The 23,868-nt window shown below is 48.1% G+C and overlaps 1 protein-coding gene across 1 annotated transcript; it reads right to left on the bottom strand.

Moving 5' to 3' along the window:
• Positions 1 to 6,443: 6,443 nt before the first annotated feature.
• Positions 6,444 to 22,209, bottom strand: LOC139229643 (E3 ubiquitin-protein ligase TRIM39-like). The gene is made up of 2 exons (XM_070861162.1): positions 21,935 to 22,209; positions 6,444 to 9,506 (listed from the first exon to the last, which is right to left on the bottom strand). The coding sequence occupies exons 1-2, from the start codon at positions 22,002 to 22,004 to the stop codon at positions 8,986 to 8,988; spliced, it is 591 nt and encodes a 196-aa protein (XP_070717263.1). The 5' UTR covers positions 22,005 to 22,209; the 3' UTR covers positions 6,444 to 8,985.
• Positions 22,210 to 23,868: the final 1,659 nt, after the last annotated feature.

The following is a 23,868-nucleotide window of genomic DNA, read 5'->3' as shown; positions in this document are numbered from 1 at the left end:
CATGTGGCATGAAAGTCGCCGACGTCTTCGCCTTGCAGGACCTCCCGAAGAGAGGTTACTTCGATGTGACCTTCAGAACCGTCACCCTCTGCCTGAAGTTCCTGAAGGGTTTGAAGGAGGCGAGTGAACCGGTGCGCTCAGTGCTAACTTGGGAGCCGCTGTTCACCCTCCCGTCGCAGCGAAGACGCACTATCACAGTGCAAATGTACGACCCCCACATCCCCGTCATCGATGTGCTGACTTTCCTCAACAGGTTTGTCGATGGGGCAGGAAGCAGCAGTGACTTGAAAGACGGGCACGGAATATGGACCAGCAAGCGCCAGATCCAGGTGGACCTTGAAGATGGACGCCAGCGGAACCATCCTGCACCCACCCTCCAGCTTTTCCATCGGAGGAAGCCGGGGCTACATGGTGTACGCTGGCCAACCCAACGTGTGCCGCACCCGCGGGAAGGCAGGCCATGTGGCGGCAAGCTGCAAGACGGTCATCTGCCGAAACTGCAAGAACGAGGGCCACCAGACAAAGGACTGCAAGGAGACCAAGTGCTGCAACCTCTGTGGTCTGGCTGGGCACCTTTACAAAAACTGCCCCAAACGCAATCGCAGCTATGCGCAGGCAGCAAAGAACTTTGCACCAGAGGAGGAGGAAGCTGACGAACACAACGCTCCAGAGGAGAGCCACACCCCCCCCCCGACCATGAACTCGGGACAAGACGGCGAGGAAGAGAACACTGCTAGCGCGAGCTGCGAGCCACCAGCAGCCAGCAGCGAACCTCACCCCCAGAGCACCGAACCCAGAGACGAGCTGACATCAGACGAGGAAGCGGAATGGCAGACAGTAGGGAAAAGGCGCAAGACCAAGAGGCGACCACCAAGCTCGGCAGAAACCAGCGACGGCAGCTTGTCTGATGAGGAAAAGTGCCACCGCCTGAAGAAGAGGCAATGCGCCATCGCACGGCCACGGAAAACCGGGAGCAGGGAAGCGACCAACACAGCCCTGCCCCAGGAACCTGAGAGCAACAAAGGGCCCAGCGCACACGAGCTCTGGGACACCGGGAGCGAAGGAGTAACCAACGCAGACCAGCCCCGGGATAACGGGAGCAGCGAAGTGCCCAGCACACCCCACCTCCGGAACACCGGGAGCGATGCAGCGGTCGACGCACACCAGCTCGACACCGTCGCGAATGAGGAAAAGGGGGAACCACCAACACCAGGCGAGGACAGTGCAGAGAACATTGAGGACTTAATCGCAGAACTGCAGCAGTCCCCTGGTCAAAACATCCCCACAGCAGAGGACGACGATGACCACGCCACCCCAGGTGCAGTAAATGTTGAATTTGATGTAAATAGTAATAACTTACACATGCTGGAAATCGCCATTGTAGAATATGTGGCAATTGAAAACGGTTTACCTGAAATTGAAAACGATGTATCTGAACTGCAATGTATGTAAATGTAAAACATAGCTTAAAAATGGATTTAAAAATTGCTAGTATTAACGTGCGTAGCGTGAAATCGACTACGCGATGTGTTTCCACCTTGGGGTACCTCGCCAAGGTCAAAGCGGACCTGCTTTTCTTGCAGGTGTGCGGTCTGCCGCACTTCAGCAGTTACCGGCAGTGGTCACGATGGTGGACCCATGGACCATCCATTTGGTCAGGGGGCAACGACAGCCGAGCTTCCGGCCTGGGCATTCTGCTGCGGGGAGGCCACTTCACCATCACCGAAGTTAAGGAGGTGGTGGGCGGCCGCCTCCTCGTAGCAGATGTAATGTACAAAAACTCCCCTCTCAGGTTAATTAATGTTTACGCTCCAGCTGTGAAGAACGAGAGGCTGGCCCTCTTCCAGCAGCTCCCACTGTTACTGGCAACGTCCAGGCCGGTCATTCTGGGCGGTGACTTCAACTGCATCATCGATGCGGCTGGACGATCCAGCAGAGCCGACAGCAAACTGGACACCACGTCCAAACTCCTGATGGATGCGGTAAAAGATGCCAAGCTGTGCGACATCTTCAGCAACCCTGCAGACGGAGCACCGCGCAGATACACCTGGTCGAGACCAGACGGGTCCGTCCGTTCCAGAATAGACTTCCTGTTTGTGTCCCACACGCTCAAGGTCAGATCCACCGACGTCACGCCGGTGTTCTTCTCTGACCACTGCCTCCTACTGGCTGACTGTCACACGCAGGACAACCAGAAAGTTGGCAGAGGGATATGGAAGCTGAACGTGAAACTGTTGACTCCGGAAAACATTGAGGAACTCAAGAGGGATTACAACGGTTGGAGAACCGTAAAACCCCTCTGCGATTCCCCGATGCACTGGTGGGAAACAATCAAGACGAACATCAAGAGGTTCTTCATCCTCAAAGGTGTTCAGGAGGCGAGAGGGAGACAGAGGGAATTGTCCCGACTCCAGACAAATATGCAAAACCTGCTCCTGCTGCAGTCGATGGGGGTCGATGTCGCGGAGGAACTCGAAGAGGTGAAGGGCCAGCAAACCTCGCTCTTTGCCTCGGAGTCCTCCAAGATCATCTTCCGATCCAGAGTCCGCTCCGTCGAGCAGGATGAGACGTGTTCGCGTTTCTTCTTCCAAAAGGTACACAGGGGGAGCTCTGTGATCACCAGCCTAAAGGAAGAAGACAGTTCTGTGACGTCTTCGCAGCCTGACATGCAGAGGATCAGCGAATCCTTCTATGCCAGGCTGTACGACGTCAAGCCCACAGACCGCGTGGCCTCCCAGTCTTTCCTGTCGTCTATTTCGGAGGTCTTAAACGACGGCAAGCGAGAGAGTCTGGACCACCCGCTAACTCTGGACGAGCTGACAAAGGCCATCCGGTCCTTCGAGATGAATAAAACTCCCGGAAGCGATGGCTTACCGGTCGAGTTGTACTCGGCTCTGTGGGACTGGATAGGCCCGGACCTGCTGGAAGTGTACGGAGGTATGCTTCTGGCCGGCAGCATGTCAGAATCGATGAGGAAAGGCATCATCACCCTCATCTACAAGCAGAAGGGGGAGAGGGAGGAAATCAAAAACTGGCGGCCCATTTCGCTGCTCAATGTGGACTACAAGATCCTGTCAAAGGTCATCGCCAACAGGGTCAAGTCTGCTCTTGAGCTGGTGATTCACCCGGACCAGACCTGCGCTGTCCCCGGCAGGAAGATCTCTGATAGCCTCGCGCTACTCAGAGATATGATCGCCTACGTGCGGGACAGGAGGGTGAACACCTGTTTAATCAGCTTAGACCAGGAGAAAGCCTTTGACAGGATATCGCACACGTACCTGATGGACGTGCTCTCCAAAATGGGGTTTGGGGAGGGCATCCGAAATTGGGTCAAACTGCTCTACACAGACATCAGTAGTGCAGTTCTAATCAACGGGTGGGAAACTCAAAACTTTCCAATCAGATCTGGAGTCAGGCAAGGCTGTCCTCTGTCGTCTGTCTTGTTTGTGTGTTGTATCGAGCCCTTTGCCGAGTCCATCAGGAAGGATGCGGGCATCAGAGGGGTGACGATCCCAGGCAGCGGAGGCACCCAGGTCAAAACCTCGCTGTACATGGACGACGTTGCCGTCTTTTGCTCGGACCCGCAGTCGGTCCGCAGATTGCTCGCAATCTGCGACCAGTTTGAACTGGCCTCGGGAGCAAAGGTCAACCGCACCAAAAGCGAGGCCATGCACTTTGGTCACTGGACCAACCGAGCCTCCATTCCCTTCACCGTCAAGCCAGATTTCCTGAAGGTGCTGGGAATATGGTTCGGAGCGGACGGGGCGTGCGCCAAAAACTGGGACGAGCGCATTGCCAAGGTCAGACAGAAACTGTCATTTTGGGAGCAGCGCTCCCTTTCCATCACAGGCAAGAACCTGGTCATCAGGAGCGAGGTGCTCTCGGTGTTGTTGTACGTGGCGCAGGTCTGACCCATCTCACGCTCCTGCGCCGCGGCAGTCACCCGAGCCGTCTTCCACTTTGTCTGCAGATCCAAAATGGACCGTGTCCGCAGAGACACGATGTACAAATCTCTGGACAGTGGAGGAAAGGACGTTCCGAACGTGGCCCTCATCCTGATGGCCACCTTTGTGTGCGGCTGCATCAAGCTATGCACAGCCCCCCAGTACGCAAACACCAAGTGTCACTACGTGCTGAGGTTCTACCTGTCCCCATTGTTGAGAAGGATGGGTCTGGCCACGCTGCCGCGAAACGCCCCCACCAGTTGGACCATGCCTGTCCACCTGTCCTTCGTGGAAAAGTTCTTCAAAAGAAACCCCTTTGACCACAAGGCCATCAAACAGTGGTCAGCACGTAAGGTCCTGGACGCCCTCCGAAAGAAGGAGACGGTGGACCCTGTCGGGTGGTTCCCTGAGCAGACTGTCGAACTTGTTTGGCAGAACGTCTCATCGCCAAAGCTTACACACAAGCACCAAGATGTAGCTTGGTTGGCGGTGAGGGGGGCCCTACCCGTCAGAGTGTTCATGCACAGCCGACGCCTCAGCAGCACGGCACGGTGCCCCCGGGCCGGCTGCGGGGCGGACGAGACTGTCACCCATCTCCTTCAGGATTGCGCCTTTGCAACGCAGGTCTGGAAAGAGATGCAGTGGTTGCTGTCGAGGTTCATCCCAAGCAGCTCCGTAACACAGGACTCTGTGCTCTACGGGCTGTTCCCAGGGACACACACCGAGACAGACATCACCTGCTGCTGGAGGGCCATCAACTCGGTCAAAGACGCTCTTTGGTCTTGCCGAAACTTGCTGGTCTTCCAGAACAAGGAGATGACCACGTCCGCATGTTGCAGACTGGCGCAATCCAAGATCCAGGAATACGTGCTGAGGGACGCACTGAAAATTGGTGTAGTCGCCGCAAAGGCATGGTGGGGAAGGGCCACAGTCTAAAACCCTTCTGCCACGGAAAACCCGGGGGCAGAAATCAGCACCAAACTCCCTCGGGCTGTATTTGTAATTTACACTTTGTGTACATAGAGCACCAAACCTGTAAACATCAATGTAGTGCCATGTACAATGCAAGGTGTGTTATGAAATGCAAGTTTGAAAAGAAAAAATGTAAATGTACCGTCACCCATTCCAGGCTCTGTATTGTAACACATGAAATGTAATTTGTGTAAATGTACCACAATGTACCCTGTTTATTGTACTGAATCGCAGTTGAACAGAAAAACGAGAAATGTAACGAACGGAACTGCCGTCAGCACCCAGATGTATTGTATGGGATTGCTGACCGCAGCGAAATGTAATGAAATGCCATTGAATGTACTGTACAGATTCTTTTTATGAATAAAGTATATTTTGAAATAAAAAAAAAAAATATGGCCCGCGGGACGTATGTTGCCCAACACTGCTCCAGACCCAACTCGCTACTGACTACAAACGGTCTGGTGACACACGGTGTGAGATAGAGATCCATAAACTGAATCGTGTTAATGATTGCAGCCGTTCACCCTAAAACACAAAGTGCCCTCAATGTCAAGGAGCTGTCTGGAAGACATGACCAGTGTCAGTACTTCCTGATTGAAACTGCTGGACTCATGTTTCTGTGGGTGGATCCAGACCCGGTTCCCGGTCACAGATCATTTTTTGAATCCCTGGAAGTGCTGCTCACATCTCGATGAAATAGTGTTAAATTCACTGTCTATGACGTTGCACTTTGCATCTTGGATCAGACTGAGACAAATGGGTATTGTGCTGAGCGTGGGGGAAGGGCGGGGCGAAAGGAGGGGGACAGAGGAGAGACCGATGCTGATTTGAAATAAATTAATCTTTTGCATAGATTTTTAATGCAATGCCATCATGCAAAATGTTCCACTTGAGTCATCATATCCAACATTGGAATGATTGTCGTCTTTACCATCCGATATTCCGGGTCACCTGAGCGGGGAGCAGAAAGAAAAATCTGCTCAGCGGATCACACCCCGGTAACAGAACACAAATTCATTTCAACTGAAATGAATGGGATGAAATCAGGCGGTTTCTGTTATCAACCTACGATCCTCTGTATCACATTTTTCATTGTGCGTTTTAACAAGCAACACAATACCCCGGCGAGAAAGATTAAAATCTACTTCATTGTAAGCTGGAACATACTTTCACCAATTGTATATAATTTTGAGATAAATCTGGGAAACATTTGGGTCTTGAAATTCGATGGCGTCTTGGATGGAGCCTTTGCATGTTGTCATACACAATCTGATCATTCAGCGAATGTAAACGCTTTGTGTCGAGGGGGTAAAATGTACGGGTTTACCCAGCAATGTGGGCACCATCTGTGTACCTGGGAAAGTCAGTAACCTCATAAAACAGGGTGACGAATAGTTTTTGCCTTGCTCTGAAGTTCACATGAATTCATCTGTCTTTTAAAATGCGTGTGAGATACATCTCTGATCTAATGGCTTTCTTTTAAAATTCGTGTTACCTCAACCAACCTTCAGACAACGCCAGAGGGAGATTAAAACAGGCTCTTTATTGATGTACAGGGTGATTACAATTATCGAAATCAGGTAATAGATTTCGAGTTTACTTTAATTGAGAAAATTGTTTTACAATATTTACATCAATTATGATGAAAGTAATTGATGTGTAAAAAGGAGACACAATGAACCGCGACATTCAGTAAATGGGCGAAAACAAAGTGTGATCCAATAGTGGGAGCAGGGTTTCAAATCCTTACCATTTACCTGTTTAAAGAAAGAGAGTAAAGCAAATAAAAAATACCAGAGAGCTGGTCTGTATAATCACAGTTTCCTGATAATATTTTCATTCCTGACTCCTACGTGAATCAGGAAATGTAGTTTCTAAAACTGCCGGAGAACAACACTTTGTAAATGCATTGGAGACTGTAAGGGAGATTTCAGTCCAGCTTAGAGGGCAGCACAGCTCAGACTGGGAGATCCCCATGTGTGGAGTGCAGCGTACACCGTGGCACAGTAAGCAGAGCACCAGCACAAAGCCTGTTTATACTGTGGCTTTCTTTGTAGAAGTCCCTCAACCTCACTTTCCCCGCCTCTCCTCCTGAAGGCACTAACTGGAGGCTCGGGAACAGCAGGGCTGAGCTCAGTTGTGTCCTCACCTGATGGCCACAGCCTGCAGGAGGAGTCACTGGATAGTCCCCGGCCTGGGGCTCTTTTATCTAGAAAGGAGAAGGCTGAGGGAGGGGTGACCTGATAGAGGTCTTTAAAATCATAAAAGGTTAGGGTGGACGTATAGGAGATATTTCCACTTGCGGGGGAGATCAGGGTTAGGGGCCATAAATATAAGATAGTCACCAATAAATCCAATAGGGAATTCAGGAGAAACTCCTTTACCCAGTGAGTGATGAGAATGTGGAACTCGCTCCCCTCTAACAACCGTAGTATCCCCACCACTGTTCTGTGGGAGACCAGTTAATTCAGTACAGGCTGGGACCCTCCCAGCTCTGCACAGCTCAGTACCACACACACCAAGCTGAGCATTTACCCACTGAGCCATCAGGGCCACACACGGGGAATTCTAAACTCTAAACTGTAATCAAATAGTAACAACTGATCTAATCAGCACAGAGAGACGTCACAATCATCTCTCTCTCTCTCGAAATAAACTATAATGGAACCTCGACCGTATGCTATGATGGAGGGGACCCCCAATAGAGAGTGGAAATGGGTAGATAATCCAGGACCCCATACTTACACTGACACTGAGTTTTTTAGCCTTTGGTTTATTTTGATTCCATAATCAAGTCTCAGTGTCTGCACACAAGATGTTTCCATTTTAAATGCAAAATGCATTTCCTTGAAATCGAGTGTTGGCAACCTGACACTGCTGGTCTCAGACATGAAACTCATTCCCCTGGTGTCCTGAATTGACCTCAATACATGAACAGTAATTCCATCTGGTACTGGCCATCCAGATAACAACTACTTATCCTATTTATTCGTTTTATTTAAACCCAGCCTGACTGCCAACTTTCTTGTAGATTACCGAGATCCAGCTGTAAACTTTTAGACCATTCACTGAAAAACCCACCAAATTACCATGTCAGCTTTGTAAATAAGGGCAAGTTCCATTGGCCAACTCCCCCAGATCCATCAACTGATTGCAGAAGGAATGTTGGCCGAGACATGGGTAAACTGCCTGCCCTTATTTGAATAGTGTCTCCTGATCTTTAACATCCAGTTGAACAGGCAAACAGGGTCTCCAACAACTCAACCTAAAGATGGTGCCTCTAAATAACAGTGACTGCACTTCACTGCGCTGTGACGTGTTTTGGGATGTCTTGAGATCCCGCAGGACCGAGATGAATGCAAGCTCCTTCCTTCTGATTGTTTCAGTGTTGCACTGGAATGTCAGCTCAGGTTATGTACTCAGGGGCTTTAATCACAGCTTTCTAGGCCCCTGTTTAGTTTACGTCCTTCTTTCTGATCCAATTATCTTTCAGTTCTGCAGAAAGATCTGACCTGAATTGTTAAGTTAGCCGAATGTTTCTACATTTCTTGGTATGTCCGCAGTACTGATTTACTCCAGCAGTTGGTGATATTGCACTGTAAAACTTTACAGAGCTTTGTACAGCTCGCCATCACCATCTCCTGGCTGAAAGCGGCACTACAATGACCTATAGCCTTTTAAACCGAAGATTTACAAATTCCCCTCTTTTTGAAAAGAGATAGTTTGTGTGTTTTTCATCACCAATGGTGCGTGGTGCTGAATACCTGAGGAATGTGCTCATTTTCAGAGCACAACTTATACCTGCTTTTTAATACAAAGGAGCGGGGCAGTGATGAGAAAGGGCTGGGATGGAGTTGCTGTCGGCTTTTACTTTTTATTTAAGTCTCCTCACATTTTATATTTGTATCGGTTGTATTTACAGTCTCATTGGGATTTTACAAGGCATTACTTAGAAATTACATTTTCTAACAACTGATCCCTGACCTCTGCTCCTGATCCTATCCGTGCGGGGTCAAGTCATTGTGAGGTCATGAATGTCGTGGGCCGGCCTGAAGCCCCGCCCCTTTTACAGACTGGAGCAGATTCTCAGACACTTGTGCTCATCCCAAATCCCAAAGAAAGGATAAAGTTTCTCCGTGAATTTATTCCCAGTGAAGGTATGGAGATGGGACCGGGTATCCAAGGCGTAAAATGAAAGTGTCCCGGACTCGTAACTGAGATAAACTCCCACCTTCCCGGGGATCTTACTGACATGGAGAAGGGATGGACGGGAGGAGTTTACAGTAAACCGATCATCCTCCCGCCCGATGGTCCACAATCCATTCTCCGGGCTCAGACTGACCCCTCTCTTCCGCTCCACAGACTCTGCGGCTACTCCCAGAATCCAGCCCCGATTCATTGCCACCTCCACTTCCCAGTAATGTCTCCCCGATGTGAATCCGTCCGATCCCAGCACACAGGGCCGGGCTGTAAACCTCTTCTTGGTGTCAGGGAGATTCCTCCGGGTCCAGGTCCAACTCACACTCTTCAGATCCTCAGACACCTCGAGATATGGATTCGCTGTTTCCACATCCAGGGTCACAGAGACTGGGAGAAAAAGCAGAGAGTTAGAGAGATTCACCTGGGATTGGGGGAGAAACTCGCTGGCGATCGGGGGAGGGGTGCGCCGGGGATCGGGGGAGAGATGCTTTCACCAAGATCCCCTTTTCTGACTGATTTCCTGTTTCTCAACAGGAGAAAAGAGCCGCCCCGAGGGGAGGAAACGAGAATCTGAGAACAGCAGAAAACACCGGGACTTCCAGCGAGGGAGGTCACAGTTTCTGAAAATCACATTACACCCACCCGCCTCAGCACTGTGGTATTTTGTGATAATGTAAAAAATAAAATGAACAAAATCTGGAACTGACGCCTCAATGTACAACTGAATACTGTTCCCAGTTTAATGCACCACAAACTGGGGTTTAAATACCTGGGGGTTAAACACCTTCCATACTCAGCAACAAGAACAGCAACAACTTGTATTTATATAGCGCCTTTAATGTAGTAAAACATCCAAAGGTGCTTCACAGGAATGTTATAATACAAACATGTGTGAGCTGTGAGGAGGATGCCAAGAGGCTGCAGGGTGACCTGGACAGGTTAGGTGAGTGGGCAAATGCATGGCAGATGCAGTATAATGTGGATAAATGTGAGGTTATCCACTTTGGTGGCAAAAACAGGAAGACAGAATATTATCTGAACGGTGACAGATTAGGAAAAGAGGAGGTGCAACAAGACCTGGGTGTCATGGTACATCAGTCATTGAAGGTTGGCATGCAGGTACAGCAGGCGGTGAAGGTGGCAAATGGCATGTTGGCCTTCATAGCTAAAGTATAGGAGCAGGGAGGTCTTACTGCAGTTGTACAGAGCCTTGGTGAGGCCATACCTGGAATATTGTGTTCAGATTTGGTCTCCTAATCTGGGGAAGGGCGTTCTTGCTATTGAGGAGTACAGACTGATTCCCGGGATGGCAGGAATGACATGAGGAGAGACTGGATCAACTGAGCGTGTATCAATTGGGGTTTAAAAGAATGAGGGGATCTCATGGAAACATATAAAATTATGACGGGATTGGACAGGTTAGAGGCCTGTTGCTGGCGAGTTCCAGAACCAGGGGTCACAGTCTAAGAATAAGGGGTAAGCCATTTGGGACCGATGAGGAGAAACTTCTTCACTCAGAGAGTGGTTAACCTGTGGCATTCTCTGCCGCAGAAAGTTGTTGAGGCCAGTTCATTAGATATATTCAAAAGGGAGTTAGATATGGCCCTTATGGCCAAAGGGATCAAGGGGTATGGAGAGAAAGCAGGAAAGGGGTACTGAGGTTGAATGATCAGCCAGATCTTATTGAATGGCGGTGTAGACTCGAAGGGCCGAATGGCCGGCTCCTGCACCTAATTTCTATGTTTCTATGAGACGTGCCTACTAGTGCCTGTATCCCTAAAAACAGGTTCAATTTGAAGAGTATCCTCAAACGGGCACATAGAAACATAGAAAACAGGTGGAGTAGGCCATTTGGCCGTTCGAGCCTGCACCACCATTCAATAAGATCATGGCTGATCATTCCCTCAGTACCCCTTTCCTGCTTTCTCTCCAGACCCCTTGATCCCCTTAGACGCAAGGGCCATATCTAACTCCCTCTTGAATATATTCAATGAACTGGCATCAACAACGCCCAGCGGCAGGGTATTCCACAGGTTAACAACTGAGTGAAGAAGTTTCTCCTCATCTCAGTCCTAAATAGCCTACCCCTTATCCTAAGACTGTGTCCCCTGGTTCTGGACTTCCCCAACATCGGGAACATTCTACCCACATCTAAACTGTCCCGTCCCGTCAGAATCTTATATGTTTCTATGAGATCCCCTCTCATCCTTCTAAACTCCAATGTACAAAGGCCCAGTTGATCCAGTCTCTCTTCATATGTCAGTCCAGCCATCCCAGGAATCAGTCTGGTGAACCTTCGCTGCACTCCCTCAATAGCAAGATCGTCCTTCCTCAGATTAGGAGACCAAAACTGAACACAATATTCCAGGTGAGGCCTGTACAACTGCAGTAAGACCTCCCTGCTCCTATACTCAAATCCACTAGCTATGAAGGCCAACATACGATTTGCCTTCTTCACAGCCAGCTGTATCTGTATGCCAACTTTCAATGTAGACAGGACTCTGCTCTGCGGACTGTTCCCAGGAACGAACACTGAGACAGACATCATCTGCAGCTGGAGAGCCATTAACTCGGTGAAAGACGCACTTTGGTCTTCCCGAAACTTGCTTGTCTTCCAGAGCAAGGAGATATCCATGGCAGAGTGTTGCAGACTGGCGCAATCCAAGGTCCAGGAGTACGTGCTGAGGGACGCACTAAAGATTGGTGCAGTCGCTGCAAAGGCACGATGGGGAAGAGCCACAGTTTAAGGCCCTTCTGCCATGGTAAACCCAGGGGATGGAATCAGACTCCCCTCGAGATGTACTTGTTAAACTGCTTGTATACATAGAGCACCATGTACTGAAAAACATCTGTGTTGTGCCTTGTATAATGAAAGTCTCTGCACTGTTTAGTAACTCGTAAAGAAATGTAAATGTACCCCCATCCGGTCCGTGTACTGCATTCATCTGCATAGTGCTACATAGAAACATAGAAACATAGAAAATAGGTGCAGGAGTAGGCCATTCGGCCCTTCTAGCCTGCACCGCCATTCAATGAGTTCATGGCTGAACATTCAACTTCAGTACCCCATTCCTGCTTTCTCGCCATACCCCTTGATCCCCCTAGTAGTAAGGACCTCATCTAACTCCTTTTTGAATATATTTAGTGAATTAGCCTCAACAACTTTCTGTGGTAGAGAATTCCACAGGTTCACCACTCTCTGGGTGAAGAAGTTCCTCCGCATCTCGGTCCTAAATGGCTTACCCCTTATCCTTAGACTGTGACCTCTGATTCTGAACTTCCCCAACATTGGGAACATTCTTCCTGCATCTAACCTGTCTAACCCCGTCAGAATTTTAAACGTTTCTATGAGGTCCCCTATGTGATTCGTGATCAGTACTGAAATGTATCCTGGAATCTAATGTAAACCAGTTCTCATCTCTGCTCCATGTAATACTCTCATTTGCACAGTACTACATGTAACGTGATTTACGGAATGTACTAAACTGTACCTTGAAATGAAATGCACACTAGTGCATTGTACGGAACGGCTGTCAGCATCCAAACGAATTGTATGGAATTGCTGACCGCAAGGCACTGAACTATTTTCCAATGTATTGCGAAAATTTTATATGAATAAAGTATATTTTTGAAAAAAAAATCCCTGAAGACCAGTTAAAATAGCAAGCCGTGTGTCCAAACCAGTCAGCAAAAGGGAAGTAATCGCTTGTTATTATAACCTCATTGTAGCTCTGTTATAACATAATTGACAACTGTTGATAATGTGCATGTGTGTGTCTTTTTAAGATAACTGATCACTGCTGCTAATGTGTATGTGTGTATGTTTTTAATAAACCCTTCCAATTGTTTTGAACAAATCGTCTCACCGTCAAATATAAGCCCAGAGAGATTTAGAAATCCTACATAGGGTAGAATGTGGGAGGCCAGCCAGGAGTGCTTTGGAGTAGTCAAGTCTAGAGGTAACAAAGGCATGGAGGAGACTTTCAGCAGCAGATGAGCTGAGGTAGAGGCGGAGGCGGGCGATGTTGCGGAGTGGAAATAGGCGGTTTTAGTTATGCTGCAGATATGTGGCCGGAAGCTCATTTCTGGGTCAAGTATGACACCTAGGTTGCGAACAGTCTGGTTCAGCCTCAGACAGATGCCAGGGAGAGGGATGGAGTCGTTGGCTAGGCAACGCAATTTGTGGCCGGGACCAAAGAACACTTCGGTCTTCCCAAATTTATTTGGAGAAAATTTCTGCTCATCCAGTACTGAATGTCGGACTAGCTGTCTGACAATTTAGAGACCGTGGATGAGTGGAGAGAAGTGGTGGTGAGGTAGAGCTGGGTGTCATCAGGGTACATGTGGAAACTGACACTGTGCTTTCGGATGATGTCGCCAAGGGAAAGCACATCAATGAGAAATAGGAGGGGGCTAAGGATAGATCCTTGGGGGACACCAGAGGTTACGATGTGGGAAGAGAAGCCATTTCAGGTAATATTCTGGCTACGGTTAGATAGATAAGAATGGAACCAGGCGAGTGCTGTCCTATCCACGATGGCGGGGAGGCGTTGGAGGAGGTCAACCATGTCAAAGGCTGCAGACATGTCGAGAAGGACATGAAGGATTAGTTTACAATTGTCACACTCACAAAGGATATCATGTGACTTTGATGAGCCGTTTCGGTACTGTGGCAGGGGCAGAATCCAGTTTGAAAGGATTCAAACATGAAGTTCCGGGAAAGGTGGGCACAGATTTGGGAGGCGACAACGTTCAAGCACTTTGGAGAGGAAAGGGAGGTTGTAGATGGGGCGGTAGTTTGCAAGGACAGAGGGGTCAAGGGTTGTTTTTTTTTGAGGAGACGGGTCATGACATCAGATTTGAAAGAGAGGGAGACCGTACCTGAGGAGCGAGAACCATTAACAATGTCTGCCAACATGGGAGTCAGAAAAGGAAGTTGGGTGGAAATAGGGTCAAGGGAGCAGCAAGTGGGTCTTGTGAACAGGATGAACACGTAGTGGTCAAGGGGAGATCAGAGAGAAACTGGAGAAAGATGCGAATTCAGGGCTAAGGCGGGGGGAGCCTCAGAGGAAGTTTGGCCCGGTGGGCTAGGGGAAGGAAGGGAAGTTGCAGAGGCAGCTGAGTGGATGGTCCCAATCTTTCAGACAAGAAGTCCATGAGCTCCGAGTGAACATGGATGAAATGAAATAAGCATTATTAGTTGTAGGTTTAAGTTTGTATTTTTTTTAAAATTTATTCGTGGGATGTGGGCAAGGCCAGTGTTTATTGCCTGTCCCTAATTACCCTCGAGAGGCTTTTAGCCATTTCTGAGGGAAGTTCAGAGTCAACCACATTGCTGTGGGTCTGGAGTCACATATGGGCCAGACTGGGTAAGGACAGCAGATTTCCTTCCCTGAAGGACATTAGTGAACCAGATGGGTTTTTATGACAATGCGACAGTTACATGGTCACCATTACTGATACTAGCTTTTTATTCCAGATTTATTTAACTGAATTTCAGTTCCCCAGCTGCTATGGTGGGATTTGAACTCCTGTCCCCTGATCATTAGTCCAGACCTGCTGGATTACTAGTCCAGTAATATTACCACTATGCTACCGTTTCCTGTAACTGTTATCAGTGCATGCCGATTCTTAAATAATCATGCTTATAAACTAGTGTAACATGCCTTGGGTGGACCCAGTTAGATTGAACATGGAAGACAGAGGCATTGGGCCTGCTTGACCAAATATTAAAAATGCACTTTAACAAGCCTTTTTAGCAAAGCAACAGCCAGTCTGTGAGAAAAGCTGAGAGAATTCATGGAATTCCAGAGACTGAGATAAGAGACAAGCTTTTCGGCTTTGCTCATTTCATAGAATCATAGAATGACAGAAGTTTACAGCACGGAGTGCGGCCATTTCAGCCCATCGTGTCCGTGCCGGCTAACAAGAGGCTATCCAGCCTAATCCCACTTTCCAGCTCTCGTTCCGTAGCCCTGCAGGTTACAGCACTTCAGGTGCGCATCTAAGTACTTTTTAAATATGGTGAGGGTTTCTGCCTCTACCACCCTTTCAGGCAGTGAGTTTCAGACCGCCACAACCCTCTGCGTGAAGACATTTCCCTTCAAATCCCTTCTAAACCTTCTACCAATTACTTTGAATTTATGCCCCCTGGTTGTTGACCCCTTTGCTAAGGGAAATAGGTCCTTTCTATCCACAAATCCAGGCCCTTCATAATTTTATATACCTTAATTAGGTCTCTCCTCAGCCTCCTCTGTTCCAATGAAAACAATTCCAGCCTCTCTAATCTGTCCTCATAGCTCATCCTCGTAAATCTCCTCTGTACCCTTTCCAGTGCAGTCACGTGCTTCCTGTAAGGCGATAACCAGAGCTGCATGCAGTATTCCAGCTGTGGCCTAACCAGTGTTTTATACAGTTCAAGCATAACCCCCCTGCTCTCGTATTCTATGCCTCGGCTAATAAAGGCAAGCATTCCGTATGCCTTCTTAATTACCCTATCGACCTGACCTGCTACTTTCAGGGGTCTGTGGACATGCACTCCAAGATCTCTTTGTTCCTCTACACTTCTCAGTATCTTATCATTTAATGTGTATTCCCTTTCCTTGTTAGCCCTCCCCAAATGCAATACCTCATACGTCTCTGGATTGAATTCCATTTGCCACTGTTCTGTCCACTTGATTGATATCTTCCTGCAGTCCGCATCTTTCTTCTTCATTATCAACCACACAGCCGATGTTAGTAGCAGCTGCAAACTTCTTAATCATACCCCCTATTTTCAAGTCTAGATCATTGATGAATATCACAAAAAGCAAGGGAGCCATGCAGAACCCCATTGGAAACATCCTTCAGTTGTAAAAACACCCATCAACCTTTACCACTTGCTTCCTGCCTCGGAGCCAATTTTGGATCCAACTTGCCACTTTGCCCTGGATCTCATGGGCTTTTACTTTCGTGACCAGTCTGCCATGTGGGACCTTATCAAAAGCTTTGCTAAAATCTATATACATTACATCATACGTTTTCCCTTCATCGACCCTCCTGGTTACCTCCTTGAAAAATTCAATCAAGTTAGTCAGAAAACGACCTTCCCTTAACAAATCCATGCCCTTGGCTAATCTTTCTAAGTGAAGATTTATCCTGTCCTTCTGGATTTTTTCAATAATTTTCCCACCACAGAGGTTAGGCTGACTGGCCTGTAATTACTTCGTCTATTCCTTTCTCCCTTCTTAAACAAAGGTACCACATTAGCAGTCGTCCAGTCCTCTGGCACCACACCTGAAGCCAGAGAGGATTGGAAAATGATCGTCAAAGCCTCTGCTATTTCCTCTTGTGCTTCGCGTAACAACCTGGGATTCATTTCATCTGGACCTGGGGACTTATCCACTTTCAAAGCTGCTAATCATAAGAACATAAGAATTAGGAACAGGAGTAGGCCATCTAGCCCCTCGAGCCTGCTCTGCCATTCAATAAGATCATGGCTGATCTGGCCGTGGACTCAGCCCTACTTACCCGCCCTCTCCACGTAACCCTTAATTCCCTTATTGGTTAAAAATCGATCTATCTGTGACTTGAATACATTCAATGAGCTAGCCTCAACTGCTTCCTTGGGCAGAGAATTCCACAGATTCACAACCCTCTGGGAGAAGAAATTCCTTCTCAACTCGGTTTTAAATTGGCTCCCCCATATTTTGAGGCTGTGCCCCCTAGTTCTAGTCTCCCCAACCAATGGAAACAACCTCTCTGCCTCTATCTTGTCTATCCCTTTCATTAGTTTAAATGTTTCTATAAGATCACCCCTCATCCTTCTGAACTCCAATGAGTAAAGACCCAGTCTACTCAATCTATCCTCATAAGGTAACCCCCTCATCTCCGGAATCAGCCTCGTGAATCATCTCCGCACCCCCTCCAAAGCCAGTATATCCTTCCTTAAGTAAGGTGACCAAAACTGCACGCAGTACTCCAGGTGCGGCCTTACCAATACCCTATACAGTTGCAGCAGGACCTCCCTGCTTTTGTACTGCATCTCTCTCGCAATGAAGGCCAACATTCCATTCGCCTTCCTGATTACCTGCTGCACCTGCAAACTAACTTTTTGGGGTCGTTCAACCTGACTGCCTACCTCTCTTCCACTCTTGCATCCGGTCCAGGGTGCCCTTGGAGATGGAGCACGCGGTGTCCACCGGTACGCTCGCGGCCTTCCGCGAGAGGTGGGCACCGGAGGGACTGGAGTGCATCATCACGCCCGGCAACCAAATTTTAATTTGATTTTACGTTTTAAAGTTTCATTTGTTTTAATTGCCGGTGCTTTTAGTGTCCCCCTTCCCTTTTATAGGGGGCACTGGGGGAAAAAAAGTGATTTTAGTGCCCCAAAAAAAAATAAACCAAAAAAAGAAAAACACAAAAAAAAAGAAAAAAAAAGGGCCTTGTAAATGTCTGGTGTGTCATCCAGGTCGGGTGGCACGGTTTAATGTTTTATGTTTTACAGGTAAACTCTGAAAGAGTTTCATACACATTAGTCTGAAAATGCCTGATCTCGTCTGATCTTGAAAGCTAAGCAGAATCAGGCCTGGTTAGTACTTGGATGGGAGACTGCCCGGGAATACCAGGTGCAGTTAGTGTCCCCTTCCCTTTTATAGGGGGCACTGGGGAAAAAAGGTGATTTTAGTGCCCAAAAAAAAACCAAAAAAAAGAAAAACCCCAAAAAAAAGGGCCTTGTAAATGTCTGGTGTGTCATCCAGGTCGGGTGGCACGGTTTAATGTTTTATGTTTTATAGGTAGACTCTAAAAGAGTTTCATGCACAAGGACCCCCAGGTTCCTCTGCATCTCAGCATGTTGTAATTTCTCCCATTCAAATAATATTCCCTTTTACTGTTTTTTTTCCCCCAAGGTGGATGACCTCACACTTTCCGACATTGTATTCCATCTGCCAAACCTTAGCCCATTCGCTTAACCTATCCAAATCTCTTTGCAGCCTCTCTGTGTCCTCTACATAACCCGCTTTCCCACTAATCTTTGTGTCATCTGCAAATTTTGTTGCACTACACTCTGTCCCCTCTTCCAGGTCATCTATGTATATTGTAAACAGTTGGGGTCCCAGCACCGATCCCTGTGGCACACCACTAACCACCAACCACCGATTTCCAACCCGAAAAGGACCCATTCATCCTGACTCTCTGCTTTCTGTTCGCCAGCCAATTCTCTATCCATGCTAATACATATCCTCTGACTCCGCGTACCTCTATCTTCTGCAGTAACCTTTTGTGTGGCACCTTATCGAATGCCTTTTGGAAATCTAAATACACCACATCCATCGGTACACCTCTATCCACCATGCTCGTTATATCCTCAAAGAATTCCAGTAAATTAGTTAAACATGATTTCCCCTTCATGAATCCATGCTGCATCTGCTTGATTGCACTATTCCTATCTGGATGTCCCGCTATTTCTTCCTTAATGATAGTTTCAAGCATTTTCCCCACTACAGATGTTAAACTAACCGGCCTATAGTTACCTGCCTTTTGTATGCCCCCTATCTTAAACAGAGGCGTTATATTAGCTGCTTTCCAATCCTCAGAGTCCAGAGAATTTTAGTAGATTATAACAAATGCATCTGCTATAACTTCCGCCATCTCTTTTAATACCCTGCATTTCATCAGGACCAGGGGATTTGTCTACCTTGAGTCCCATTAGCCTGTCCAACACTACCCCCCTAGTAATAGTAATTGTCTCAAGGTCCTCCCTTCCCACATTCCTGTGACCAGCAATTTTTGGAATGGTTTTTGTGTCTTCCACTGTGAAGACCGAAGCAAAATAATTGTTTAAGGTCTCAGCCATTTCCACATTTCCCCATTATTAAATCCCCCTTCTCATCTTCTAAGGGACCAACATTTACTTTAACCCCTTAGTACCTGCTCTCTGTTTATTTCAGCTAATATTTCACAATTCTCCTCGATAGTAGTGTCTGCATCGCCCCTCTCTTTTGTGAAAACAGACGCAAAATATTCATTAAGAACCATACCCACATCTTCCGCCTCCACACACAGATTACCCTCATGGTCTCTAATAAGCCCTACCACCCTTTGTTTAGTTATCCTCTTGCTCTTAATATATTTATAACACATCTTTGCGGTTTCCATGCCAATAATTTTTCATGCTCTCTCTTTGCTTTCGTAATATCTTTTTTAATTTCACCCCTGGACTTTCTGTACTCGAGAGATTCTGCAGTATTTAGCCCCCGTTATCTCTGATAAGCCTCCCTTTTTTCTTTATCCTCCCTGAAACCAGGGGGCAGGTTATCTTAGATCTGGTCCTGTGTAATGAGACAGGATTAATAAACAATCTGCTAGTAAAGGATCCCCTTGGAATGAGTGATCAGAACATGGTTGAATTTCAAATTCAGATGGAGGGCAAGAAAGTTGGAACTCAAACCAGAGATATTTCATAACTCTTAACAAAAATGCATTCCAGCGAGGAGGAAAGGGTGTAAGAGAAAAGATAGCCATCCGTGACTAACTAAAGAAATAAAGGATGGTATCCAATTAAAAACAAGGGCATACAAAGTGGCCAAAATGAGTGAGGACAGAAGATTGGAAAGCTTTTAAAGGCCAGCAAAGAATGACTAAAAAAATGATTAAGAAAGGGAAGAAAGACTATGAAAGTAAACTAGCACAAAATATAAAAACAGATAGCAAGAGTTTCTATATGTATATACAAAGGAAATGAGTGGCTACAGTAAATGTTGGTCCCTTAGAGGATGAGACTGGGGAATTACTGATGGGAAACATGGATGGCAGAAACTCTGAACAAACATTTTGTATCAGTCTTTACAGTAGAGGACACAAACAATATCCCAACAGTGGATAGTCAAGGGGCTATAGGGGGGAGGAACTTAACACAATCACAATTACTAAGGTGGTAGCATTCAGTAAGATAATGGGACTAAAGGCGGATAAATCCCCTGGACCAGATGGCTTGAATCCTAGGGTCTTAAGGGTAGTAGTGGCTGGGATAGTGAATGCATTGGTTGCAATTTACCAAAATTCCCTGGATACTGGGGTGGTCCCAGCAGATTGGAAAATTGCAAAAGTAACACCCCTATTTAAAAAAGGAGGCAGACAAAAAGCAGGAAACTACAGACCAGTTAGCTTAACATCTGTGGTTGGGAAAATGTTGGGAGTCCATTATTAAAGCAGTAGCAGGACATTTGGAAAAGCATAATTCAGTCAGGCAGAGTCAGCATGCATTTATGAAGAGGAAGTCATGTTTGACAAATTTGCTGGAGTTTTTTAAGGATGTAACAAACAGAGTGGATAACAGGGAACCAGTGGATGTGGTGTATTTGGATTTCCAGAAGGCATTTGACAAGGTGCCACATAAAAGGTTATTGCACAAAATAAAAGTTCACAGGGTTGGGAGGGTAATATACTATCACAGATAGAGGATTGGGTAGCTAACAGAAAACAGAGAGTCAGGATAAATGGTTCATTCTCGGGTTGGCAATCAGTAACTAGTGGGGTGCTGCAGGGATCCCAACTATTTACAATAGCTATTAAACGACTTGGATGAACTCAGCCAGGTTTGCTGATGATACAAAGATAGAAGGAAAAGCAATGTGTGAGGAGGACACAAAAAACCTACAAAAGGACATAAACAGGCTAAGCTAGTGGGCAAAAATTTGGCAGATGGAGTGTAATATTGGAAAGTGCGAGGTTATGCACTTTGGCAGAAAAAAAAATGAAGAGCAGGTTATTATTTAAATGTAGAAAAATTGCAATGTGCTGCAGCGCACCAGGACCTGGTGCATTAAACAGAAAAGGTAGTATGCAGGTACAGCAAGTGATCAGGAAGGCCAAAGGAATCTTGGCCTTTATTGCAAAGGGGATGGAATATAAAAGCAGGGAAGTCTTGCTACAGTTATACAGGGTATTAGTGAGGCCAATTACAGTTTCTGTCACAGGTGGGACAGACAGTCATTGAAGGAAAGGGTGGGAGTGAGTCTGGTTTGCCACACGCTCCTTCCCCTGCCTGCACTTGGTTTCTGCCCAGACGAGGAGAGGGCCCAGTGGCAGCATAGACCAACCCACAAGGCGATCTATGGATAGTAGGTGCGTCCGTGCGCACTAGGTCCGTGCAGCAGAGCTTGGTCTCCAGTCGTCTTGGTTAATCCTTGCCACTGGATTAAGACCTAGCTGTGCCAAGCCCACGTGGTGGCTGGTGTGCAACAACAACCCCACATTAAAAGAATCCATTCACAAGCATCTTCCACCCTTTAGTATGTAGTTCTGGACCTAGATTGTAGGGTCCCTCACTGAAACACCTGTGAACTCATCTATTTTTGGTGTGGAAGCAGGTCATCCTCGATATGAGGGACTGCCTAATACTATACTATGCATGCTCTCAGCAACGAGACTCGAGGTACTCAGTGCCCTCTCGGATGCTCTTCCTCCACTTAGGGCAGTCGTTGGCCAGGGAATCCCAGGTGTCGGTGGGAATGCTGCACTTTATCAAGGAGGCATGTTGAAGGGTGGAAGATGCCTGTGTCTGGATTTTTTTTAACGTGTGGTGACCATCGCACATCAGCCGCCACACGGCCTTTACCCAGTGGCAAGGGTTAACCAGGACGGCTGGAGTCCTGCTCTGCTGCACGGACCCAGTGCGCTCACATATCGCAGTGTGGGCTGGGCCCGTGCTGCCTCTGGGCCCGATCACATCTCTCTGCAATCTCTCGTCGCTCCTGCTGTACCTGCCCACCTCCAATCAGCGGCCTGGATTATGGTAACCTGGAACTTGCACACTGTTTAAATACTGTCCTTACCGCAGCCACCGCTCAGCAGGTTCCCGGGGATGAAGCGACTGTCCACCTCGCTCACCAAACCCGTTGCCATGACGCCCTGGCTCCCCCCGGGTGAATAATAACAAGAAGAATCCAAAGTGTGAAATAAACCCCCCCCGCCGCCGAGTATAAAAGCAGGCGGCGACCGCCGTGAGCCGCTCCCACCGGCTCTAACTCGCCGAGACAAGGTCCCAGCGCTGTGGCACTGATGCTCGGCCCAAACACACTGCCCGAGCTTCGAGTCCGACTCCCACTGAGGCCCGGGCCCGCCCCGGAAACTCGCCTACCTCGCTCTGAGTGATAGGCGCTCTGGCCAATCCGCTTCCCCCAGCAGAGCCCCGCCCTGGAAACCCGCCTCCCTCACTCTGAGTGACAGTCATGCTGGCCAATCGGCTTCCCGTAGAGCTCTTCACCGTGCCGCCATTGGCCAATCAGCGCCGCCGGGAGGCGGGGTTTCCGGCCATGATTTCGGTTGAAAGAGGCTCGCGCTCGGAACTTGCCGGTTGGGTTTAAATATTTAATGTTTAACGGCCGGCAATCTTTGCCCCTGTGAGCGGGCGCGGGGTGTGTGCTGTGATTGGCCGGGAGGGGGACAACAACAACAACAACAACAACAACCTGTGTTTATATAGCGCCTTTAACGCAGTAAAAGGTCCCCAGGCGCTTCACAGGAGGCTCACAGATTGTTTTGTCTATTCCGGGGCGGATCTGCGATTGTCACCGAACTAATCGGCCTCCCACAATATCTACAGAATCCCGGGAATACCCGCAACCTCCCCGGGAATGGTCTTCATCATCATCATCGGCGGCCCCTGGAACCAGGAGGACTTGCTTCCACATGGGTTGACAGATGTTTCAATGAAGGACCTAATATTCCAGTCCTGAACTCCAATTGAAGGGTGGAAGATGCCTGTGCCTGGATTGTTTTAACGTGTGGTGACCGTCACACATCAGCCACCACACGGGGCTTGACAGAGCTCGGCCTTTATCCAGTGGCAAGGGTTAACCAGGACGGCTGGAGACCTGCTCTGCTGCACGGACCCAGTGCGCTCATATACCGCAGTGTGGGCCGGCCCGTGCTGCCCCTGGGCCCTCGGCTCTTCTGGACCCCATACCCTCATTCGCCGCTCCTCCGCAACGATCTCTCGCCGTTCCACTGCCACAAACATTCACCGCTCCTCTGCAACGATCTCTCGCCGCTCCACTGCGACGATCTCTCACCTCTCCTCCGCCTCGACCTTCCCGCTCCTCCACTGTACCTGGACCCCGCTGATGTTTCTGCCCACGCTCCAAACCATGACCAAAGCACGAAGTGGGTTTTGATGACGTCATCCAGTTGCCCACCTCGAAGCTGTCACACTCTTGAAGCAGCTCACGCTGGAAGCTGCAGTGGTATGCTCTTTATCCTCCCGAATTGCGGTGGTGTCCTCTCACAGGTCAGGGTGGCCCATGATGTTTCAGGGCCTGCGCTGCTCTTTTATTCTCCCGACCTGCGGTGGTGTCCTCTCGCAGGGTGGGGGTGGCCCACGATTAATGAATGGCCCGGGGAATGAGTTGCCCTGATCTAGACACTCGGCTTGTAATTATTTCTGTGGTGCCCAACTTTAATATTCTCCTGAAAGTCCCATTGCAATCCTGTTCCAGTTCCATGTTGTGAGTGTGTGGGTGTGTGTGGCACGGTGGGTGTGAGAGGCACTGTGTCTGTGAGTGGGGTTGATGTTGGTTTCCAGTATCTGACACAACTCCCATTTTCAACTATATCCTTTTTCTATTAGCTGCTTGAAATACTCTGGATGTAATATCTACTGTCTGTTTTTCAAATATATTCAACAGAGAATTACGTAGATTTTACAGCACAGGGACAGGCCATTGGATCCAACAGATCTATGTCGGTATTTATGCTCCACACGAACCTC

This window comes from Pristiophorus japonicus, chromosome 19, assembly GCF_044704955.1.
Source record: "Pristiophorus japonicus isolate sPriJap1 chromosome 19, sPriJap1.hap1, whole genome shotgun sequence".
Lineage (NCBI taxonomy): Eukaryota > Metazoa > Chordata > Chondrichthyes > Pristiophoridae > Pristiophorus > Pristiophorus japonicus.
Note: the sequence above shows the minus strand (reverse complement) of the source record. Positions and strands in the feature narration are given on the sequence as shown.